This window comes from Taudactylus pleione, unplaced genomic scaffold (assembly GCF_031769625.1).
Source record: "Taudactylus pleione unplaced genomic scaffold, aTauple2 ptg000037l, whole genome shotgun sequence".
Lineage (NCBI taxonomy): Eukaryota > Metazoa > Chordata > Amphibia > Anura > Myobatrachidae > Taudactylus > Taudactylus pleione.
This window is the reverse complement of record NW_028284439.1, coordinates 12,641,934-12,665,844: the sequence shown is the minus strand read 5'-3', so window position 1 is coordinate 12,665,844 and position 23,911 is coordinate 12,641,934. Positions and strand designations below refer to the sequence as shown.

At 43.8% G+C, this 23,911-nt stretch overlaps 1 protein-coding gene across 1 annotated transcript in view; it reads right to left on the bottom strand.

Annotated features, from left to right (window-relative positions):
• Positions 1-23,911, bottom strand: part of FNDC3B (fibronectin type III domain containing 3B) — a 371,317-nt gene that overhangs the window by 76,625 nt on the left and 270,781 nt on the right. The window contains exons 14-15 of the mRNA XM_088452330.1: positions 23,593-23,679; positions 17,971-18,109 (exon numbers count right to left, since the gene is read on the bottom strand). Of these exons, the coding sequence (XP_088308456.1) occupies positions 17,971-18,109; positions 23,593-23,679 (226 nt within the window). The remainder of the gene's footprint in view (positions 1-17,970; positions 18,110-23,592; positions 23,680-23,911) is intronic.

Genomic DNA, 23,911 nt, shown 5'->3' with positions numbered 1-23,911 from the left:
CTGTCGGTATAATGTCAGCCGGCTTCCCGATTGCATCCCCACATAGATTAGCAGTATGTGAGTGATTGACATTATACAGTAGTGAGTACAGTACATACTGTAATCCGTATTTCTTGTCATCATTTTCATTTATTGTGTCACCATGTAATTCTGCAATGTTCATTAGATAGACTGTTTTAGCTTTCTGACTTCACCCACTGCATTACATTTATGTGCTTAGATGTCCAAAACAAAGCTTATCACCTTTCCTTCTACCAGAGTCACCACCTACCCTCAAATCTCCCTCACTTGCAACACAATTCCTCAGAACCCCAAACCCACTGCCTTGGTGTCACTCTTCAGGGATCCCTCTCCATTACTATTTTAACCAGATCTCTTTCCTGTTGCCTCTACCTTCAAAATGTTAATAGAATATACCCTTTCTTACACAATATTCAACAAAAACACTAAAATATTATCTAATTCATCTCCCGACTCAACTATTCCAACCTCATCCTATCAAGCATTTGGTACACCCATCTATCCCTGCTTCAATCTGTCATTGATGTGGCAAGACTTATTTTCCTCTCTATGCTCCACATCTGCCACACCTCTCTGCAAATCCCTATACCGAATACCTGTATTCCCTAGAATCCAAAAAAACTATAAATAATATATAATAATAATAAAAAAGCATTCAACAGCTTCCCTCCTGTCAGTGTCCCGACATTCATTTAAAATCTCATCTCAAAATATACCTCCCCCTGTTAACACCCACTAGAGGAGGGGTCTTTAACCTTGGCCCTCCAGCTGATGTGGAACTACACATCCCAGCATGCAGTGCCATACTTTTAGCATGCTGTTATATCAAAAAAGTGGCAGTGCATGCTGGGACGTGTAGTTCCACAGCAGCTGGAGGGCCAAGGTTGAAGACCCCTGCACTAGAGGATAAATGATATAGGGCTCTTCCAGAACCTAGGGCAACACTGCCAAACTATTTTTATTTTATTTTTTAATTATTTTAGCTTTTTGTTTTAAGGGTGGTTGGGATGGAGCAACCAAATGAGCAGGGAGCCTGGCAAGAATAGAGAAGCAGGCTCAGGCTGTAATCACAACATAATGTCACTAAAGCCCGGTTCCCAGCAGTTGTACCAATAAAACAAAACAGAAAAGATATACATACATAAATAAGTAACAAATCAAGCTTAAAAAAAATGAGATAACAATTAATTTCCATTATGTTGTTTAAGATTAAAGCTGGCAATAAATATTCAAGCTGCTGTACATTTTCATGGGTTCCGGACTGTAGATAGACAGTAATTTGATAGACAATGTCTAGATAGACCCCAGATGTTAGACAGTCAATAGGTCGACAAGAACAAAAGGTTGACAGGGATAAAAGGTTGACACAATAAAAGTCGACATGCCTCCCCGTGCTCCCACTGAGCCTGCCGTGGGCCCCCTGCTACTGTCCATCTCTACCCCCCGGCGACAATGCCGCTACTCCCTCTGCCCTGGCCTCCTTCTGCTGCCCAGCTAACATTTCCACTGTCCCCTCTGACCCCCATCTGCTGCCACTGAACCCCAGCTACGCCTTTTGCCATACCCCTGTGGCTGCTGCCCTAGCCCCTGGAAAGAAGAAAAGAATACTTACCTGCACTGGGGGCTGAGCAGTGACCTCCTCTCACTGGCAAATCAGCTGATGCTGCAGTTAGCGGAGATGCAGGAAAGTGCCAGCCGGCTGCGAAAAGCAGGAGTCAGAGAATTGGGGGAACCCTGCTTAACGCCTTTTTCAATTTTTTTATAGTAAAAATAATATTGATAAATAGACACCCTTCAGAGATTATACTGGTAACTGCACAGCAGCTGTGGTACAGCAGTAGTGATTAGAAAGAATTTGGGGAGGGCACAGAAATCACATGAAGGAATGGTGGGGATCACGGAGACCAGCCTCTCAGTAGCGAATGCAGCCTGTTGTGAGAACCAGTATTGGAAAGAGATAGGTGACTCCAATGGGGCTCCTCCAAGTGTCAGTGAGTACCTGGTGTATGAACACTTCTCCACGATCAGGAAGCAAAGTCCGGCATGCAGGGACGGTGTATGAAAGCAGCAGTACAGCTCCTCACCACTGACGTCTGATTGTTACTCAGAAGTAGACAGTACCAGGCACACTCAGTGGGGAGGCCCGCTGGACGTGGAGAGAAAGACAGCGTGTGAAGTGCCTAGTTGAGGTCATGCCAACGTACAGAGCTGCGAGGGTCCTAGTACCTACTGACTTGTGCCTTTAAGTAACAGAGGCAGCACAGAGTGCGTCTCCAGCAGACGAGCCAAATGTAAAAAAAAAAGAAATACGGCTCGACAGGTGGCCCAGCAGGTGCGTCAGCCCACAGGGATCTTCCCAGTGAGGCCTATGGCGAATACGCTCCTAGTTAGAGGAGCCAAGACAGGAGCAGGAAGAAGGAGTTCTTTTGTATGCAAGTACGTCCTGTGCTGCACTCTGTCGCCCCTTCCCTCCCTCTCTCCCTCCTTCTGAGTGTATACCAATAACGCCAGCTGGTGGGTGGAGGGCAGGTTTTTCCAGAGCTGGGTGGTGGTGAATGTTCAGGCAGGAAGCAGTGCTGCGCCTTTCAGGCTATGGCGCTCCAGGCGACAGCCATACTAGCCCGTAGAATGGGGATAGTGAAGCACAATGAGAAAAATACCACAGTGGATGAGGCTTAGGAGTTAATAGATCCCAACCCCGACATAAAGGAACTCTTTACACAGTTCAACGAAGCCGGTGAATGTACCGTTGCATGGAGCTCTATGCTGAAGTTAGATCAGTTTATTATGTATATTTTATTGTCATATAGAGAAAAGATGGTGGGGGCCCAAACCATTATCTTGTCTGGGGTCCCAATGGGACCTAATCCAACTGGAACCTATTGGTCCCAGTGACCATACAGGCGCTTTCTGTCAGGAGCAGCGATCGGGTCTGCTGTATTTACTCGTGATCATGTGCAGTGAGCACGAGTTCCGGACTATAGATAGACAGTAAAAGTTCGACAATGTCTCTAGATAGACACCAGATGTTAGACAGGCAATAGGTCGACTTCGACTGGGACAAAAGGTCGACAGGGGCAAAAGGTCGACACACTAAAGGTAGGTCTGTAAGTAAGTCTAGTTACAAATGGTCGACAGGGTCAAAAGGTCAACATTAAAATGGTCGACACATGATTTTTTAATATATATATATTGTTTTTAGGTTTAGATTTAGGCACTTACCGGTTAGGGTTAGGCACCAGGAGGGAGGGTTAGACACTTACCGGAGGGTTAGGCACTACAAGGGACGGTTAGGTTCAGGCACCTACCCAGACAGTAAGGGTTAGGCACCAGGAGGGAGGGATAGGCACGAAGGGGAGGGCTAGGGTGAAATTAGGGCAAAAGAAAAACAAAGCATGTGTCAACCATTTTTTTGTGTCGACCAATTTCAGGTCGACATTTTGGCCATGTCGGCCATTTGTACATGTCAGCCTTTTTACATGTCTACATTTAGTGTGTCAACATTTTGCCCTGTCCACCTTTCGTTCCAGTCGACCTATTGACTTTCTAACATCTGGTGACTATCTAGACAAAGCCGACCTTATTACTGTCTATTTGTTAATCCACACCCAGTGAGCACACAGCAGTCAGTGGCGTGTCCTAAGTGTGGTGTTTTGCATGCATTGTCACTGCCATTTTATTAATACTACAGGGTAACCATGATAACATTAGAGCAGAAATGATCTATGTACATGTACCCCTGCGCCGTGGAACCCTGGGGTGCCTCAGGACACTTGCAGGGGTGCCTCAGGTTGGTGGTCCAGCACCAAAACAAATTATTTATGGTCAATATAATGTAAATATGTGGACAAACAGAAGCTGAAACCTGTCCACAAGCACATAACTGAGCCTAAGGATGACAGGTCAGCACAATTTACTTCATTTTACTACTTTACTAAAACAATTTTGAATTTCTCAATAACAAACTTTTGGCTTAGGGGTGCCGCGAAATCAGTGCTGTTAATCTAGGGTGCCAAGATTCAAAATAGATTGGGAACCTCTGCCCTAGGAGTAGCTAATACATAGTCATGGGGTACTGTAACTCTTACACTGAAAATAATATATTAATAAAGACTAAACCTTATAGAAAACTGAAAGTAGTATTATGTGAGATAATACCTGGGCATAGGTTTCATCTTGCGCTGAATATTCCCTTTGCACCCAATTACCTATCAGTGATTGCAAAGTACGCGCTATAACGTGTTTTTACACGCCACAGGCAGAGAGGGACTCAAATTCTAAAAATGACCAGGTCCTGCAGGATGCGCTGTCAGCGTCTCCCTAACAAATCACTGTGGCAGCAGCATCCCCTCATCCAATAGCCGCCTGAGGCCTCGGCCCTTCCCTCCTCTCGTGTGTCCTCGCCCTCTCCGCTCCCATCAGCCTCACTCCCGACGCTACCCGAGACGTATGTCCTTCCCTCTTCTTGGATGTTGCATAGTAGTAGGGGCCCCAGCTCTCCGCTCCCATAGGCCGCACTATAGACTGGGCACCGGGAATGGGGTTTGCAAAGATGGGCTTCATCAGGTAACTGCATCCTGCAGGGGAGTCTCACATACTCCCGATTTAGGTCACAGACTGTCCCCTTCTCCCAGAGTCACCATGTCAGATCCCCACACACACGACTCGCCCTACAACCAACCCCACAGAGACCCCTCTACTCCCACTATAGCCAGTAACTCCCAGACCTCACACAGCATACCATATAGGGGTAGCAGCAACCCCCAATATTACAGCCCCCCCACACTCACAGTTATGGCACAGATACCACAGACACATGCTACACAGATAAAACATACTATTAGTCACACACACTACATGCATTTGCATTCACCCCGATGATCAGTCTATTGCCACAGCAATTTACTTACCCTTTTATTGTATTTTTATTGTGTTCTACAAACACCCTTACATACAACAATTTTCACTAAGTTTTGTTTTCACACTAAAAAAATTGACTTTATACAGAAAAGTATATAGGTGGTTAAAATGACAGTATCCTTTAATATTCACTTGGAAAAGTTTATAGCCCGTGCTCATTTCATGTGGATTTGGGTGCTGTTTGTCTGGGGGCTGGAGAGATCCCAATGTTGACACTAATGGGCTGGGGAAGGGCTGGCCCGGATTATGGGGTTTTCACCTGTGAAGGGTGCAAAAGTTTATTTAAAAGGAGTATATATAGAAACCTCAGTTACACCTGCAGGTACTGAGGTAGCACTGTCATGGAAGTGAAGGCTATGCTGTATAAATTTAAGTCAAATTCTATCTGTGAAAATGTTTTGTATGCTTAGAAATGTACTGTAATACTTTGGAAAATCACTGTCCTACTGCAGTTTCTTTGCTTATAGTGACTGCTGCTGTTTATTCTATTGCCATGGACAACGATATTACCTGGTGTTTTATGACTGACTTTCCATTGTGTACAGTATGTGTAGGGCATGTGGGTGGTGTCATGGCATATGGTTATCTCAAAAGCATAAATTGTTATGGGACCCAGAAATTGTGGCGTAGGACCCCAACTTTTTAAAGTGAGGGGTCCCTGGGACCCACATTTTTTTTTGCTCAGCGCAGACACTTCCTATCAGTATCTGTGTTGAGAGCTGTAGTGTTATTTGTCTACTGTACAATACAATACAGTACAATGTCTACTGTATTGTACGGTCATACCATGTACTGTCTTGTACTGCAGACCACATGTGGCACCCAATAAAGGTTAATAATAATAAGATATAAATCTTATTCGTTCTGTGTCGCCTGGCGGTAACCATCAGGATGCATGCATATAGGGGTGTATGTAGGGGTCCAAGCGACCCTGGCAAAGTAAGGGACTAGCACCCCCCCATATTTCCGGAATAATCCTACCATCCCAATGTTTTTTCCCCCCTACCACACGTTAAAAACAAAAAAATTTAAATAGAGATTAATTTAATATTACGGAGAGTCAGTCAGTCACAGGAATACAGGTATGAGTTTACTTACAATAACTTAGTGTACCCCATGTTCTGAACTTTAACCCTCTTTATGTGTGTATATGTAAAACAATACACCCACTTTATCATTTCTCTACCTCCCACAACATTAGCATATACTCAAAAACTTCAACATATCTCAATACAGCAGAAATATACAATCCAATAAAGATGATACTGCCACCTCCCCACATGCAGTTAAATTACAATCCACCCTCCTAGAAAACATTAATACCCTCCCACACCACCACCATGATAATATTAATATACATCCCAACCAGGGGAGTAGCAAGGGTGGTTCCAGTGGAGCATGTGTTCCAGGCGCCAAAATGGACAGGGTTCCAGAATTCATGGGGTGCTGCACAGTGTGACAGCTGTCTGTTACTTTTATCTCGGTTTGTTTGCTCTATATCCTAAATAAGTTATGAATCTGCTCCTTCAAGCAGCCCAGATTGCCTCCCCTCAGGCCCTCCCTCCTCTGTGATCATCTTCTGTCACCTCCCCTTACCCGTCAGATAGATTACATTCACTTCTCACCTCTTTAATTCCCTCCCCTCTCGACCCTGTGATTGGCTCTTTGCCCCTGTTCACTCCTTTCTTATTGGCTTTTGTCACCACCCCTCTCCTCTCCTTTTTTTATTGGCTTCTGCCACTGGCCCTCTCTGATCGGCCCTTTGCTTCTCCCCACTCCTTTCATATTTGCCTCTATCATCTCCCCTCTCTGATCGGCACTTTCCTCTCCCCTCTCCTGTTTGATCCCCTCCCTCCTTCTCTCTTCATTCATTCATTGTGTTTCAATGGACTTAATAGTTAAATATCTGAGGTAAAATCCTAAACTTCAATTATAAGGTTTGAGTTTAAAAAGTCACTGCTTTGCTATTTAAAGAAATTGTGGTATTCCCAGGCATGACCACACAGTGTTATTTGAAAGGTCTTTTAAAAAATATAAGGAGACCTAAAATAATAATAATGGTGGTAGACAGAACATGATTAGTAATACTCACATTAATTTAGGTGCAATGTAAATTTGCAAAGTAGGAGCATAGCTGAGAATGGAGCTTCCCATAGGTGTTCCCACTCCAGTGAAAGATGCTTTGGGCAGTAATTGCAGTAATAAGCTGTGCACCCTGTGGAATCTCACTCTAGCACATGCATTCTGTCAATTTAAGTTAATTGATCAGAATATATAATACAATCTCCTCTATTGACTAATAACAATGATTCAAAGGATATAAAAGTCAGATCCTAGGTGATATACATAAGTAAAGCAGTGCCAAAGGAGCTACGCCTTAATGTCAGATCACCAAAGCATTCTATTTCCCCAGTTGGACCTCTACGCCCAGCGAGATACTGACACTGTTTGCTGTTTTTCTCTTCACTTCAGTATTCCCCCTACAGGCTGGCCATACCCCACTGGCACAGTTCAGGACAGAGGGGAGCTATGACATGCACTTTCTCCGGGCGCCATGGTTCCACGCTACTCCTCTGATCCCAACCCCACCCTAGCAGTCACTCCTCCCCAGGTACTTACCTCTGCTAGCAGGAAGAGGCTTTGTCTGGTCTCCTCACACCAGGGAGCTACAGTAGATAAGGACAGACAGAGAAGCCTCTGCAGCACAGCAGAGGAGAGGGAAGGGGCAGATACTTGGAAAGGGAAGGAGACTCGGGAAGGAGCATGGAAGCAGTGGGGTGAGTGAGAAGGGACTGACTGACACAATAGCCTAATGGTGGCTGGCGCATGCTGGAGCAGGAGAAGCCAGCCACCATACAGCAGCACAGCAGAGCGCGTCCCCCTTTATGGATGGGCTGACGTGCTGCTCCAAATGTCTCAAACTGCAGCTACTGTATGTAGATCACCTGCTGGCTGCTGCCAGCTCAAATCGCTAGAGGTCCAGCCCGCAAGGAGGGATGGGGGCACATTCCCCCCTGGCCACTGGGGGCACAGCTGGCTGGTGCCCCTACTCAGCTGGTGCCCCTGATGAGTGCCATCCTGGCCAAGGAGGAGATACGACCCTGCATGCACAGTGTGACTCTGATGCATGCACAGACGTAAAACATTGGCCGCTTGCATGTGAATCGACGTTATGTGCACCTCTGAATCAGGCCCACAGTTGTATAAGATGACTTATAAAGATTTGTATTCATATTATGTTTGAAAACAAGACTTTACATTTTCAGCGTCTCTTCAGCAATTCAGGTGACTGTTTTGCAGATAGTTCATCAACTCTGAATGCATCAAACCTTCTAAAGAGTGAAGTTGTCCAGCTGGTCTTTGATAAATGCTAGCTAGAAACTGATTGGTTGCTATGGAAAATGTCACTCTGTAGAAGGTTTGATGCGTCTTCCTCAGTCCTGTGCATCCAGGCTGTACTGGCTGTGTAGGGGGCGGGGCCTCACTTTATGTCAGTCAGCAGTCACTGAGCGCTCTGAGGTGGGGGAGGGTGCTGCCTAGGATATATATATATAGATAGATAGATAGCCAGCCATTGCGACCCGCAAAAGCATCATGTAGCTAGCCATTGTGACCAGTACGCTGTGGCTTATATGCAAAGCACCTGACAGTTACTGAGCCATCAGTTCTAGGCAAAGTAGGAAGATGGAGGCCGATGATGAACTGACTGTGCAAGACTACACTGAGGAGATTGTTGGCGATTTTAGTGAGTCCTTATCGATAGTGGATGAGGCTTGGGAGTTGATAGATCCCAAACACAACATCCAAGAACTCTTTACCAAGTTCAATGATTTCTTCGGAGGGAAGTTGGCGGATGTACCCGTTGCGTGGAGCCCTAGGCTGAAGCTGTGAGTGTGGATACTGTCAGATCAGTTTATTATAAGATATTTCTGCTAAGAAATACACTATTTATTAAGGTTTATCAATATAGTCTGCAGCACCTGGCACTGTGTTAACATTTATATTACTGTATAATAGGCTTGCCCTTACAGTGCAGATAACTATACATTTAGATGATCTTCTTTATAAGGTTTAATTATATCCAAATATTGACAACACTGAAAAATTAATGTTATGTTGTTCATATCAGTCAGTGGCGTGTCCTATGTGTGGTGTTTTACATGCAGTGTCACTGCCATATTATTGATAACACAGGGTAACCATGATAACATTACAGCAGGTATTATCTATCTATGGTACATGTATCCCAGGGGTAGCTAATACGTACTGTTGTCCAGGGCAGGTGCTCCAACTTTTACACTGAAAAATAACATTTGAATGTATTAATAAAGACTGAGCGCTAAATGTATTAGTTTGCGATTTTAAGACGCTGCAGGGATGAGAGTGTCCCCAGATTTTTAAAGAGTCAATCATTTTAAAGGCTAACCAAGCTGGTTCAGCCTTTATAATGATTGCCACTTTAAAAATATGACCTTTAGTCTCAGTAATATATATAGGCATGTCGCATATCATATTAATAAGCAGAAGCTACTTGTGCGTCCTATTCACATCTCTTTGTAAATAAGATATATTTTAAGGGACAAAGTCGCACGAAAAGATGCTCGGCGCTATCAAGTCGTACGGCATCCACACATTATGTGTAACGCGACTTATAGCACACAAAGGATAGATGTATGTGGACACATTTGTATGGCTCTAATGTTACTCAAAACAGCAATGTAACTGGCTTCAGTAGTAGGATAAATGCTGCGCATTATGTAACATAGTAACGTGTGTGCCAAGCCTAAGGGAACGTAATGTATGTGACTATATATGTCCACTAGTAACCAGGAATCCTGCCAATGTCTCACCACATGCTGCTGGCTGGTATGTAACCTTATGGTAACGTGTGTGCCAGGCCTAAGGGAACGTAATGTATGTGACTATATATGTCCACTAGTAACCAGGAATCCTGCCAATGTCTCACCACATGCTGCTGGCTGGTATGTAACCTTATGGTAACGTGTGTGCCAGGCCTAAGGGAACGTAATGTATGTGACTATATATGTCCACTAGTAACCAGGAATCCTGCCAATGTCTCAAGGGAAAAAGTTGTACAAAAAGACATTCTGCGCTACTGAGACACACCACGGCATGGCGCGTCTAGAAGGGCTAGATGTATGTGGACACATCTGTATATCATTAGTGTGGATCCTCATCCCAAAGCCTGAAGATGGCACAGGTTCCCATAGGCAAACTCAAAAAACGTTTTTGTTTTTGCGTCAGGTGAATACTAGGTGGCCCCTTTACTAAAGACAAGCAAAAACTATAATTATCACATGTGTAATGGGCCTACTAGTGATCATGAATAGGCCCCCTAACTCTTACCACTGTGTTTAGTGAAGTTGTCTCTGTAGCCCATCCCGTGCTGACCAGAACATGCTGACCTGAGGAGATGGAATCAGGCTGCCTGTAGCTGGGTGCTGTGTCAGCAAAAGCCGGTGACATGTCAGGAAACTCCAGTGGGTGATGCAGTGAGTGGGTGAAGTGTTCAGTGGGGGCAGCATAAGCTGAGAGGGGATTACTCAAATGTCTATACCCCATTAGTAGTTCATTTGCTCGTTCTTATGTTACACTGCAAAATAAAATATTGTCAGAATAACATTATTCTGTATATCCCTATCATGTATGCAATTATGTACGGAACAGAAGACTTTAGAGCGATTTTTAATTAATACATTTGTGAAATATTGTCACCATTTGTATATATAATTTAGAAAATGGTATCTATGCTTTATAGTTTATATTATTTCTACTATTTGATTAGATCTACCATGACTATTATGAGGCAGAAGAAGCACTGAAAAACACTGGTGGCAATGCAACCGGTGCCAAGTCTATCTAAAGAGGATGAATAACCGGCCTCCGTCTACTAGGGTGAGATGGTGGTTGGTGCATGAAGAGCTGTGCGGAGGAGAATTGCGCATAGTGAAGGAGCCTCATCGCCAAGGTAAGAAACATAATGATTCTTCTGAGGCTCAGACCACTAAGTTCTCTGTACTCACCTAAGTGTGACGGTTTGGGGGCAGGCGGCATGCACCCATTTGTCAGAGCAAAACGTCACATTATAACTGTACAAATAGAAAATCCTTGCTGTGTGCAACCCTAACAGCTTGGCCGAAACTAAAATTTATGTCACCCGGGGCAAGGCACCCCTAAACTCCGGCACATGGGGCCTGTGCCCCTCTAGCCCCCCCTAGTTGTGGTCCTAATAACAGTCAGACACCAAGGGCCTGAATACATGATTATATGTAGCAATCCTGTAATATATAACCTTATATGTGTTGAACAGTGATAAAGTCCCATGATGTACCCGATAACTGTCAGTACAGATAAAAAGATCACCTTGCACAATACACTTGCTGTATTTCTAATTCGTTACTTGTGTATTATAGGAACAAGAAGACAGAGGACCACTGGTGATGCATCTCTTGAAGAGACCTCTTGCTCACAATCAAAGAGAACAAGGCAGGGAGATACCACCTAAAACACTGGTGGTTGCCTTCATTGTGCCTGTCATGCATCAGGGTCTTAGCTCCCATTACCGGGTCCAGCGGAGTTATGCTATCACCATCCTTGCACCCCATGGTCTTTCCTGGTGTTCCTGAGACCCTGGCTTGCACATCTCCATGTGGGCCTGGCAAATCTCATATGGTTGTACCCACGGCGGCAGAGCACATTTGCCACCATCTTGGATTTATTCATGAGACTACAATGTCCTACCAGATTCCTGCAATCACGCTCACATGACATGTCTTACGCCCTATTTAAACCTCCACTACTGGCATGTTCGTTGCCAGAACAACAATCCTCCCTGAGATCAGTATCCTGGCTCCTGGTACAGTGGCTCCCAGCTCCTGTCCAGCTCCTGTCACCTGCAATTACCAACGTATTCTGTGCCCATTATCTGCTGTTTTCAAGTGCTCTCTACTAGTAGTCTGTACACAACCCTGCATTCAGATGCAGTCTGCAGCTGACTACCACCAGTATCCAGCATTTATAAGTGCACTATGTTATTGACTTTGTATGAAGTATCCTGTACTCACAGTGTGTGTGCTGCATTGTACCAGTTTCCAGCTGCCTACTTTGTCTCTGCATCTGCTTCAGTCCACATTCCACCAACAGGGCTGTCCTGCATTTGCACCTATATCAGCTGGCATCCTACCTGCACCTGTGTCTACTATATGTTCCTGGGAGTACGCAGCATTCTATGTGCCTACACCACCTACAGGCTGCCAAAAGTACTACAGCCACCCTAAGACCTGCCCTAATCAATGGCTGTATTAACACTGCTTCCAGCACTTTATTCAGTGCACCTATAGACAGTGTGCCAGTCAGGGGCCTATATTCATGATCAAACTTTGCCCACATAATCCAGACTAGGCCCGCTGCATGAGATTTCCATATGCTTCCTCCTGTATAGAGGCGGATCACCACTCACCATGCACCTGTGCCTCTTCTTTCTAAAAAGGTGCCGGGATGACCTCTCTGCTTTCTCCGGCATCAGCAGACAGCTGCTGCATCCAGATCCCTTCAACGTTGTGCACATGATGCGTGCTGAGGTGGCACTGACTGTTAGAGACATGGGCATATTGAGAACTAAAAGTGGCCACCATTAGCCTTAGCCCAGGGGTGGGGAATTATTTCAGCTGATGGCCACATGTATTAGCTACAGTACCTGTCTATTATGCAAAATAAAGTCATAATGTGCTTCTTTCTCTACACAACTTATTAGTGATTGCATGAGTGTTACATTTCTGATCCATCTTCACTACAAATACACCTGACTTAGGGGCCTATTTATCACAGCGCCTGATAATTAAGTATCCAACTCGCCATGAATTGAGGCACTACTACTTAAGTACCGGAGCAATTCAGCATTTCTCTGGTGCAGTTCAATATTACTCCGGTGAGGGGACAGCTATTTCGAAAAGCAGCTGTCCCCAGGATCTCTAACACTTTTACTTACCCCTCTGGAGCCGGCCTTCTGTACATGCATGATCTGATGTCACACATGCACATGGCCATTGGTCCCCCTCTGAGATAACTTTTTGCAATCCTAGACCTCCTTCCTATAGGAAAGAGCAGGGTGTCAGTAATCAGCGCCATCTGAATTTTCTGAATATTAGGTGACCCTATCAGGCCTGATTAAAGAGTGAAACAGCAGGAAGGTATTATTTATAGATAATATCAACAATTTTGAAACCAGCCCTCATAAAACTCTTACATTGCAGGAGACCACCCACTCACTTGTGTCAATCAGGAAGCTTGAGTAAAGGATGACCTTACCTGTATCCAGTCATGGATAGCCTTAAATCCTGCTATTCTAAGGATTCCCTGAGGACTGGTTTGAGAACAGTTGCTGTAGTATGCATTGCTCCACATAACACATGTACAACATTCATTGATGGGTTTTAGGAATCTTTCGCCAATACAAATTCCTTTCAATGTGATCACTGCCTGCAACCAACACTTTGGCTACATTCCCATTAAAGACAAAAATGACAATTTTTTTATGTTAATAAGGAGCTTGATCAGCAGTTACCATGTTATTCCCCACACAGCAAAAACATACATGTGGCTGTACATGACTAGCACCAGAAAAGGTGGTAGGTAGTGATTCTGCCATACAGTGGGTGCAGTCTGCAGAATCACAATTCACAACATGAAGGATCTTGGGGATCACAAAATATGACCCCTCACTGTGGTGCAAGATACAGGGGCAGCTGTGTGACCCAGGAATACCATTCACTTAGTGCACAGATAGCCATTTACATCATATATAATCAGTGGTACTAGAGAACCATGAACACCACATCCATGCCACATACACAGCCAGCAGCTGGTACAGAACAAAATCAGCTCTTCCTCAAACAAAATGAAATAATAATGATGCAATCTGAGTATATGTATGAATGCATACAGTACTTCTGCAATCAAGCCCTATTTATGAATGCACAAACCTGCAATCTAGACTGATTATGAATGCACACATCTACAATGTAGAGCCATTTACCAATGCACAAATCTGCAATTTTGTGGATTAAGGGCCTGATTCAGAGCCGCTCGTAAGCGGCCGCTCGTTCGTTCTGACCGATGTTCGCACATCTGCGCATGTGTACGGATTGTAATACGCATGTGCAAACCAGTCAGTGCGGCCGAAAATCGTTTGTTCGCTATATAGCGAATGCCTGCTACTTTGAGTGACAGAAGGAGGCGTATGTGGGTGGTAACAGGGGAAGGTGCTTGAAAACGGGGAGTGGAGAACAGAACGAAGGCGTGCTTAAAGGTCAAAACGGGCATTTTAAGGGAGTGCATAATTAATCCAGCAGCGTCATTGACCACGTCACTTGGTTTTTTTTAACTCAGAACTCAAAATAGCGGTTGAAAAAACCAACCACAAGAATAGCGAGCAGTTCATACGCTGTACGATGTACTCGATTAATCTAATAAATAGCGGACGACGTATGGTGCAAGCGGCAAGGGGGCGGTTTTTTCAAAATTACAACCGCAAGTTTTGCTCGCTCGTTCAGACTTAGAGGCGTGAACAGACCGCAAAGTGCGAACGGTTCATTTGAATAGCCACCCCTTTTTATAAAACGAACGACCGCAAATAGCGAGCGGCTCTGAATCAGGCCCTAAATGCCTTCACACTGGTAATGTGACTTGTCATTAATAATTCAAGAACACAAATCAATGTGATAACAATGTTGGTGGTGGGGAGCTTTCCTGCAAAGGTAGATGACAGGTCTTTAAAGTCACCATGAGTGTGTCAGGCAGTTGCTGGGTAGTGGGCAATTTAGATACCATACATAGCTTTTGTGTGCCTTTGCAATGCAGTTTTAGTGCAGTGTTTAGATGTGACAGCAATATCAGAGTTCTACACTTGATGGCATAACAAAAATTTCCAAATGGAAACAAGGCTTCCTCGAAGTCACTGGGCACTGAAAAGATCAACACAGTTTTTGTAGACCAATAAGGGTACACATATGTTCAGGTCGCAGCCACAACCCCACAGTGAGCTCCATAACACACACCTCTTCAGCTGGTGACTCCAGTTGTCCGGTCATCAGCTCCTCCGCAGTCTGACTCCTCACTGGCTGAAGCAGGGATCACTGGGAGCAGTGCTGGATATAGACTTGGAGTGCCCGGGGCTTCTGTGTAGGGGGGGAGAGGGGGGCGGGTACTAATTACCCAGGCTTGTTGGAGGTTTTTTTTCCCCTGAAGGGGGTGTGGCCACATCTCCTGTGGCTAGGCCACGTCCCTTCCCTCGGCTGACTCTCTACTCAATTAGGACCATATTAAAGAGTTAATAAGAAGAATTCCATTATAAAATGCATATTTACTTAAAATATACCAGAGCACAATACACATACAAAGAACATACAGTGGCTGCCAAAGAGTACGGTGACCATCCCAGTGACTGCATAAAGTACAAATATGTCCTAATTTACTTCGAGTTTTTGCACCATATGGTGTGAGATGCTTGTCGTGACTTAGAAGCTCCGTCGGGTGGTTATTTGTAAATTTTTCTTAAAGTTTGCATTTTATTTGCATTGTAGCTGCATAGAAAGTCGTACATAGTGTACCAGGGACACAAGGTTAGTACTTTTGTTGCAAAGAAATTGGTATAAAGTCGCAGGTTGCACATAATAAAGCATAAGGATACATGGCGCAGATCGCTTGTATCGGACCTCTGTCTTTTGTCATTATACCAAGATTAGCGACTGACCAGCGTCAGTAGTCATGGTAACCTTGCATTGTAATTTTGTCGCATTAGTGACGTGAATAAGACGCATAAGACGTCTGGCGCGGCTAAGTTGTAAAGTCTGTGGTGCGCCAAACGGGGCTATTTATCGCGAGTTCAGCAAAGGTGAATGTGGACACATCTGAACATTGACCATTCCAGTGACTGCTATACAGTACACAGACCATCCCATTGAGCATCCCATCCTCATAAATGTTCCCCTCCAGAAAAATAATTTACTCCTTCAGCTTCATCGTTACAATCCCATTAAACATAATTAACCTCATTAACACCCACATCCCCATTATTAATTACAACCTCCACTTCATCAACTATATTTATACACATTAACCCTCTAATCACCTCCCTCATTAACCCCATTAAAATCATTAACCCCTCCACCCTTATAATCTAACAAAATGACATCCTCATTATATAAACTGTAACTTCATGAACAATACCCCCCAGTAGTAGGGAACATGTGAGTGGATGTGACCTCAGGTGAAGCTGGAAGTTTGCCCAAAGATACTGGTAACTGCACAGCAGCTGTGATGTAGCGGTACTGATTAGAAAGAATTTGGGGAGGGCACAGAACTCACATGAAGGAATGGTGGGGATCACTGAGACCAGCCTCTCAGTTGCGAATGCAGCCTGTTGTGAGAACCAGTAATTGGAAAGAGAGAGGTGACTCCAATGGGGTTCCTCCAAGTATCAGTGAGTAATTGGTGTATGAAAACTTCTCCACGATTAGAAAGCAAAGTCCTGCATGCAGGGACAATGTGTGAAAACAGCAGTACAGCTCCTCACCACTGGCATCCAGCTGTCATTCAGAAGTAGACAGCGTCAGGCACACACAGTGGGGAGGCCCACAGGACACTGGACTCGGAGAGGAAACAGCATGCAAAGCCGTGCATACACAGAAGTGCTGGGTTGAGGTTGCATCTCTTTGTAGAGCTGTGCCCGGTCATAGTGCCCACCGGCTACTGCCGGTAAGTAACAGAGGCAATGCACAGGGCATTTCTAGCAGACGGGCCACATGTAAAAAAATTAAAATAGATCACGATCAACAGACAGCCCCACAGGCACGTCGGCCCACCAGGAATTTTCCCGTTGAGGCCTATGGCCATTCCACCCCAGTCTGTAGCAAACGACACTGAAGCTAGTACCTCTATTAGGCTCCCATAGATCTGAAATGGTATGACCTCAGCACTTGTCACCAGTTTTGCTCAGCTCATACAATTAACAAAGTGTTCCCTTTTTGTCAAAATAAGGTAAACCCTATCTCCTTATCCTGTTCATATAGTTTCATCAGGAATCTGAATTATGGAAAAAACCATGACCCCAAATTAATGTTAGAGCACATTCATAGACAGCACAGGCTAGGGCACCAAATTGGTCAGGGCCGGCCCTGTGTAAGCATTATCTGAGCACAGCAATAAACAGCTCCATCACTTTCCACTTCTACTGTTCCTATGATGGAATGCAGCAAACTTTGTGACATCCAAGTTTATGAATACAAGTGGTAAATAATACTAATAATAGTAGATTTTCCCAAGCAGCCTATGAAATCAAACCATTTTCATGTATTGAGTTTTGGCAGTATTTTCAGTCTCAGCATTAAAATATTTCACTACTAATGTTCTTAGTTTTAAGAGTTTCTGGCAGACTTGTGAATCTGTCATACTGCAGATTTATACTAGATTACATCTCTTCAATTCAACCCTTCAACTCAACACAAAACAATTTATTTTAACTCTTTGGCAGCAGAGAGCATAGCGTACATGACAGTGTTCTGCTTTACCCAATATACAGCTTTGTTAGCATCACAAACTGCCAGGAACAGTATTGTCAAGAGAGGACAATGGTTCTTATCTGTGAGTACGATAAGGTTGGTGTCTGTCTGAATATGAATGAGATTTTATTCTATTCATTTCACTAGAGACATGTTTTGTAGTTACAGACATTTATTAAAATGCTTTATCGGTTTTCATCTCTATACAGTTGTATTTTTGGAGCAAAGTTATAATATTGGAGCAGAGCTATTGTATAAACAAGTATACCAAAGTTACTAAATCAAGGAAAATAGTGACGAATGTATTCTGCTGTCTAATAGTATGCAAAAACTTTCTTTACAAAACAACATAAAGGCATACAATTGCCACAATAATACAAAATGTCAGTTTGCAATATGCAAAGGGTAACTGATACAAATTAAATATAGGGACATGGATAGGTGTACTTACCCCACTGAATGGTGAAGCCATGTGCACTGATAGCACCCCTAACAACAGGCCGAGATGGAGGTCCCGGCCGGTCTGGGCTAGTTGTGCAGACCAATATTTCGCTCGGACTGCTACTTCCTTCAATGTTTGAGGCTATTAGCTGTAGCACAGACAACAAATATTGATATATTAAAAATAGTTAATACATGATAATTAAAAAACGATGGGGTCTATGTACTAAACCTTGGCGAGAGATAAAGTGTATGGAGATAAAGGACCAACCAATTAGCTCCTGTCATTTTTCAAACACAGCCTGTAAAGTGACAGGAGCTGATTGGTTGGTCCTTTATCTCCGTCCCCTTTATTTCTCTCCAAGGCTTAGTACATAGACCCCCTTATACGTTAAATAGGTCAATCTATTAAGTGGCTTTCTTTCCACAGAGTTGCGTCTAGAATTGGCAATTCTGCATTACTCCTATTGATAATGAAAATTTCTAATTTGAGTCATCCCACCTAATCGTTTACTAATGATGTCACCTTTATTTAAGGATACTGTAAAATATATTCAAACATAAATAATATCAGCTTTATAGAAAAAGAAAAAGCACTGAGCAACATTAGGACTGGAGATGCTTAATCTAGTTATTGGTTCACTCAAATGTCATGAATTACTTAGACGTATTCATCCGTTTAAAATTCCTGAAGGGTTGTTGCTCCTAGATTTAACATAATAGCATACAGAAAAAGACAGCAGTAGTGAGTACCTGAGTATGTAGGAACATAATAAAAGGGGATACTTTCAGTATCCCGACACAGGGGATTCCGGCGCTTAGAATACTGGCGCCGGAATCCCGACACCTGTCAGAATCCCGGCGCCGGCATCCCGAAGGTAAGTAGCGAGGTTGGGGGGAGGGTTAAGGGTTAGGGTTAAGCACTAGGGGAGGAGGATAGTTTCAGGCACCGGGAGGGAGGGTTAGGGGTAGGGAGAGGGTTAGGATACTTACCGACAGATGTCGGTATCCTAATCTTGTCGGGATGCCGGTGTCAGGATTTTGACCACCGGGATTCTGTACCCACCCCGAAAAAAAAGAGAGTGTGATTAACCTGAGACTAGAATGTTGGCTGAAACCTGTGAGGACCAGTTATAATAGAAATATCAATGCACATGAGCGGAAGCTGTCTATTTGTGTAATCTGTTCACCACAAGTACCAGATTACATTTTAGTGTTTGGGAGTGAATATGTGGGCTCATAAGGCTGCACATTAAGGGGTTAATTCTGAGTTGAGAACAAATAAAAAAGCAAGTCACTTTGTATCTGGAGCAAACCATGTTGCAATGCAAGGGATACAAGCACATTTTTTTCTGCATGCAGGTTAAATACTGGCTGCTTTCGTATGTAAAGGTGTCTACACCCTTAGCAATATTTTACACGATTTGACCTTTTCAGACGCATCGTGACGACAAATAGTGTAAAATATGTCCTAATCGTGAGTGTCTACTCACGATGCCGATGCGCGTACCCGCTGGTCGTACATCTCATCTTCAGATCTTCCGTGCTGTAGGGCAGATCTGACAATCTCAGTCACGATGCACTAGAATAGTTAGGAGGCACGATAGATCGTTTGTCACATTGGACAGTTTTTAACACCAAATCGTGCTCATGACTGCCGGGGAGCTGCTGGGGAGAGTGCAAGGGGAAATCGGACACGATGTTGGATCATGAGCACATCGCCAAGTGTGTAGGCACCTTAAGTGGCAAATGCTGGACAGCTTAATTTTTACACTGCAGTTTAGATTTTAGGGCCTGATTCAGCAAGGAACACACGGATGCAGACGCACGCACCCGTCCTCTGCGAGAATATGCTAATCAATGCATACGCACGGAGACCGCAGCACAATAAGCAGACGCCCAGCCCCATAATAAGCCGCCCATCTCCCTTTACTCCGAGCCTGATCATCACGACAGATAGCGTAACCATCGGTAACATCGAGAACCATCGGACCTATTAGCATAATAGTGGTTGACCTGACCTGCCGCAGGAATTTGTCTGCTTCCTGTGTACAGCTTACGGTATGGCTGCGTATGCCGCTGCACTGCCTTAATTATGCACGCCTCCATAATGGCGTTATAGCACCTGCGTTCGCCTGATCACCCGCCGTCACCACCCACTTACTGTCAATCAATTTCTGAAGAGTCTGCTTACGCACTGCGTGTAGTCTGCGTACCATAACCAGATCACACTGGCTAGTTCGCACATGCGCAATGCAATGCATACGCAGTGCAAAAACATCGGCCAAGAGCGTGCGTTCTCTCCTTTGCGATCCTTGCTGAATCAGGCCCTGAGTTTGGATTTGTTAGTCTCAAATCAAAATCTCTCAGCACACTTTAAACCTCCTTAACTTGCAGCTCAACATGGTTTTGCCAAGGTCGCAAAGTTACTGTACCTGCTTTTTATTTACTCCACACTCTGAATCAGCCCCTAATGGAGAGAATCACTCAGTACAAATGTGTGTTATGTAAATGCTTCAGGTAGAACAGCACCCAGATGTATACTGGTAGATACGTAAGCTAACCTGCATATAAATGGCAAGCTGCAGTATCCAATGATTATGAGGAACAGTACACAGTACTACACAGTATCTCTCTGGCCCCCAGGAGTATTAGGAATAATAACAGGCAGTCACAATGAAATTAGGAAACATTGTGGTGACAGAGAGCTATTACAGCCCTCAAATGTATACACATGGAGAAATTACAGCCTATTGAAGAATATACTAGCAACTTACAGACTTTTATAAACAAGCTGGAATAAATATGGTGACAGAGTTATTATATCTATCAGAGAAAATGAAATATATCAGCAATTTATAAACATTGAAATGATGTGCCTGTATAACTACTATTGTGCCCTGGTAGTTACTCATAATATGAATGGCTGAGAGGATAAACAACTAGAAGTACTACCAAAAGCCTTAATTTCAGCAACCAACAATAAAGTGGGATGTGTATTCCTGAAATATATATACAAACTGCCGTGAATAAAATATAAATACATTAATCGTGTTACAATCTATAGAATACTCTTAAAGGGATAAATCAAAGACTGTATATTGTTAATCACATTTTCTTAGTAATCAACTGTTTATTTTTATATTGCTGTTGTTATTGTACTATGCTGTAAAAGTATTACATGTTTTAATATCCACCAATAATAGTTAAGCTTTAGAAGTACAATTTCATATGGTCACCAGTGCACTCCTTTACAAAGACTTTACACGCACAAAGATATATGTAATAGATATACCACTCTTGGGTGTGCTGTCACACTCAGATATGCAACTAACCAAGGCATGCGTATATCAGATGTGATCAACATCGATGTGTTTCTGGGGCTAAATCACACATTTACTAATACTTTAAAAAAAAAAAATGTCTGTTAGCAAGGGGGAGATGTATTCAGCCTTGGAGAGAGATAAAGTGGAGAGAGATATAAAGTACCAGCCAATCAGCTCCTGTCACTTTACAGGCTGTGTTTAAAAAATGACAGGTATGAGCTGATTGGTTGGTACTTTATCTCTCTCCAAAGCTTAGTACATCTACCCCTAAATGTGTGATTTAGCCCCAGAAACACAACATAGATTTGTATCGATTTTAAATAGATTAAAATTAAACTTTAGTGAATATACCCCTTAGAGTGGTTCAATTTGGAAAAAAATGTGTTGAACAGTGAATTGTACTGGCAGAAAGTGCTTAATAATTCCTCAGGGTCAAGGCTGGCATGTCTGCCCACTGTTTGCTGTGCTGGATACTGAAGTGGCTGCTCGGGTAACGCCTGTTCAAGTATCAGTCAGTCTTTGGTGAGGACTGTAGTAAATTTGACATTTCTTGAAATTTTTATGTCAGTGAGGCAGTGATGTGTATTCCTGTCAGTGAAGCAGTGATGTTTATTCCTGTCAGTGATTTGTATTCCCGTCACAGTGAGGCAGTGATGTTTATTCCTGTCAGTGAGGCAGTGATGTGTATTCCTGTCACAGTGAGGCAGTGATGTTTATTCCTGTCAGAGTGAGGCAGTGATGTGTATTCCTATCAAAGTGTGGCAGTGATGTGTATTCCTATCAAAGTGAGGCAGTGATGTGTATTCCTGTCAGTGAGGCAGTGATGTGTATTCCTGTCAGTGAGGCAGTGATGTGTATTTCTGTCAGTGAGGCAGTGATGTGTATTTCTGTCAGAGTGAGGCAGTGATGTGTATTTCTGTCAGAGTGAGGCAGTGATGTGTATTTCTGTCAGAGTGAGGCAGTGATTTGTATTCCCGTCACAGTGAGGCAGTGATGTTTATTCCTGTCAGTGAGGCAGTGATGTGTATTCCTGTCAGTGAGGCAGTGATGTGTATTTCTGTCAGAGTGAGGCAGTGATGTGTATTTCTGTCAGAGTGAGGCAGTGAAGTGTATTCCTGTCAGTGAGGCAGTGATGTGTGGGCCTGATTCAGAGCTGAACGCTCTGACCAGAGCGCTCGCTCTGAATCAGGGCCCTCCTACCTTTTTTTGGAGCGTCCTCATGGATGCTCGCATAGCTGTGGGTTACCACCCACAGCTATAGCGAGCGTCCATGATGATGGTCGCGATGGTCAAAGACCATCGCGACCATCGGGCTTGCGACGAGACCCTGCGGTAGGGTTTTGCTGCCGCAAGCCCAGGAGTGATTTTGGCTCTATCAGAGCCAAAGTCACTCCCACTGACATCATTACTGATGTCAGTGGGGCCGGACTCAGACGGTAGGCGTTCCCATGGGAACGCCTCCGTCTGGCCGCCACGCCCTCGGCACGCCCACCAAAGGGGGAATGCTGTCAGTCACCATCGACAGCACGCACCCTTTGGTGCGAGACCCCGAGCGACGTATTTCTCGTCGCTCGCCGGGTCTCGTGCATGCGCACGACGGGGCTCCCTCCGTCGTGCGCATGCGCATTCTCACAACATCGACCCGCTAGCGAGCGAACTTTGCTCGCGAGCGGGTCTGAATGACCCCCTGTATTCCTGTCAGAGTGTGGCAGTGATGTGAATTCCTGTCAGTGAGACAGTGATGTGTATTCCCATCAGAGTGAAGCAGTGATGTGTATTTCTGGCAGTGATGTGTATTCCTGTCAGAGTGAGGCAGTGATGTGTATTCCTAGCAGAGTGAGGCAGTCAGTGATGTGCTGCTTTTCTGTGAGCAGTGTGTCTCTGAGAGATGTTATTGTCTACACTTGTGGAGTGATACAGCTGTGGCTTTGTGATGAGGCTCAAATTACAGTAAGATGTAGACCAGGCCTGAGGTGTGGGTCATTGGGAAATAATGCACGATCATGTGATCTAGTGTGTCCAGTCAAGTTGGTGGGTTCTGTCTCAAAACTGTCTTAATATACCACACTATATAAATATAGATATATATACACACACACACACACACACATATATATATATATATATATATATATATATATATACACAGTATACATACATATATATGTATCAACGTTTCAGACGCTGACCCTATTTTATCAAGACATCATCTATATATAAACCATGTCTAACAAACAAGGAAAAAATATAAAAAATAGCACCATCTGCTGGTAACATATGACTTCTGTCACTTCTACTAGTCTTACCCTAAATTTGTATTGTGTGCTTCTTTGGAGATTATTCACAGTACATGTTATCTCTTCTCCACTGTACGTTGTTTGAAATACACTGTCCTAAAAGTGAAACATGACATAAAACAAAAGGAGTTATGACGGATATACATTGTAGCTGTTCCTTATATTATGATTATACAGGAGATGATGCATTTTAAAATGTAGATTTCAAAGATATTACAACTGTCGCCACATAATTCAATTATCACATAAAACTGCAGCTAGCTCTTGCTTATGTAGGTTACAGAACTTCAAGGTGAAGTCTAATATAATTATTTAAATTGCAGATTAT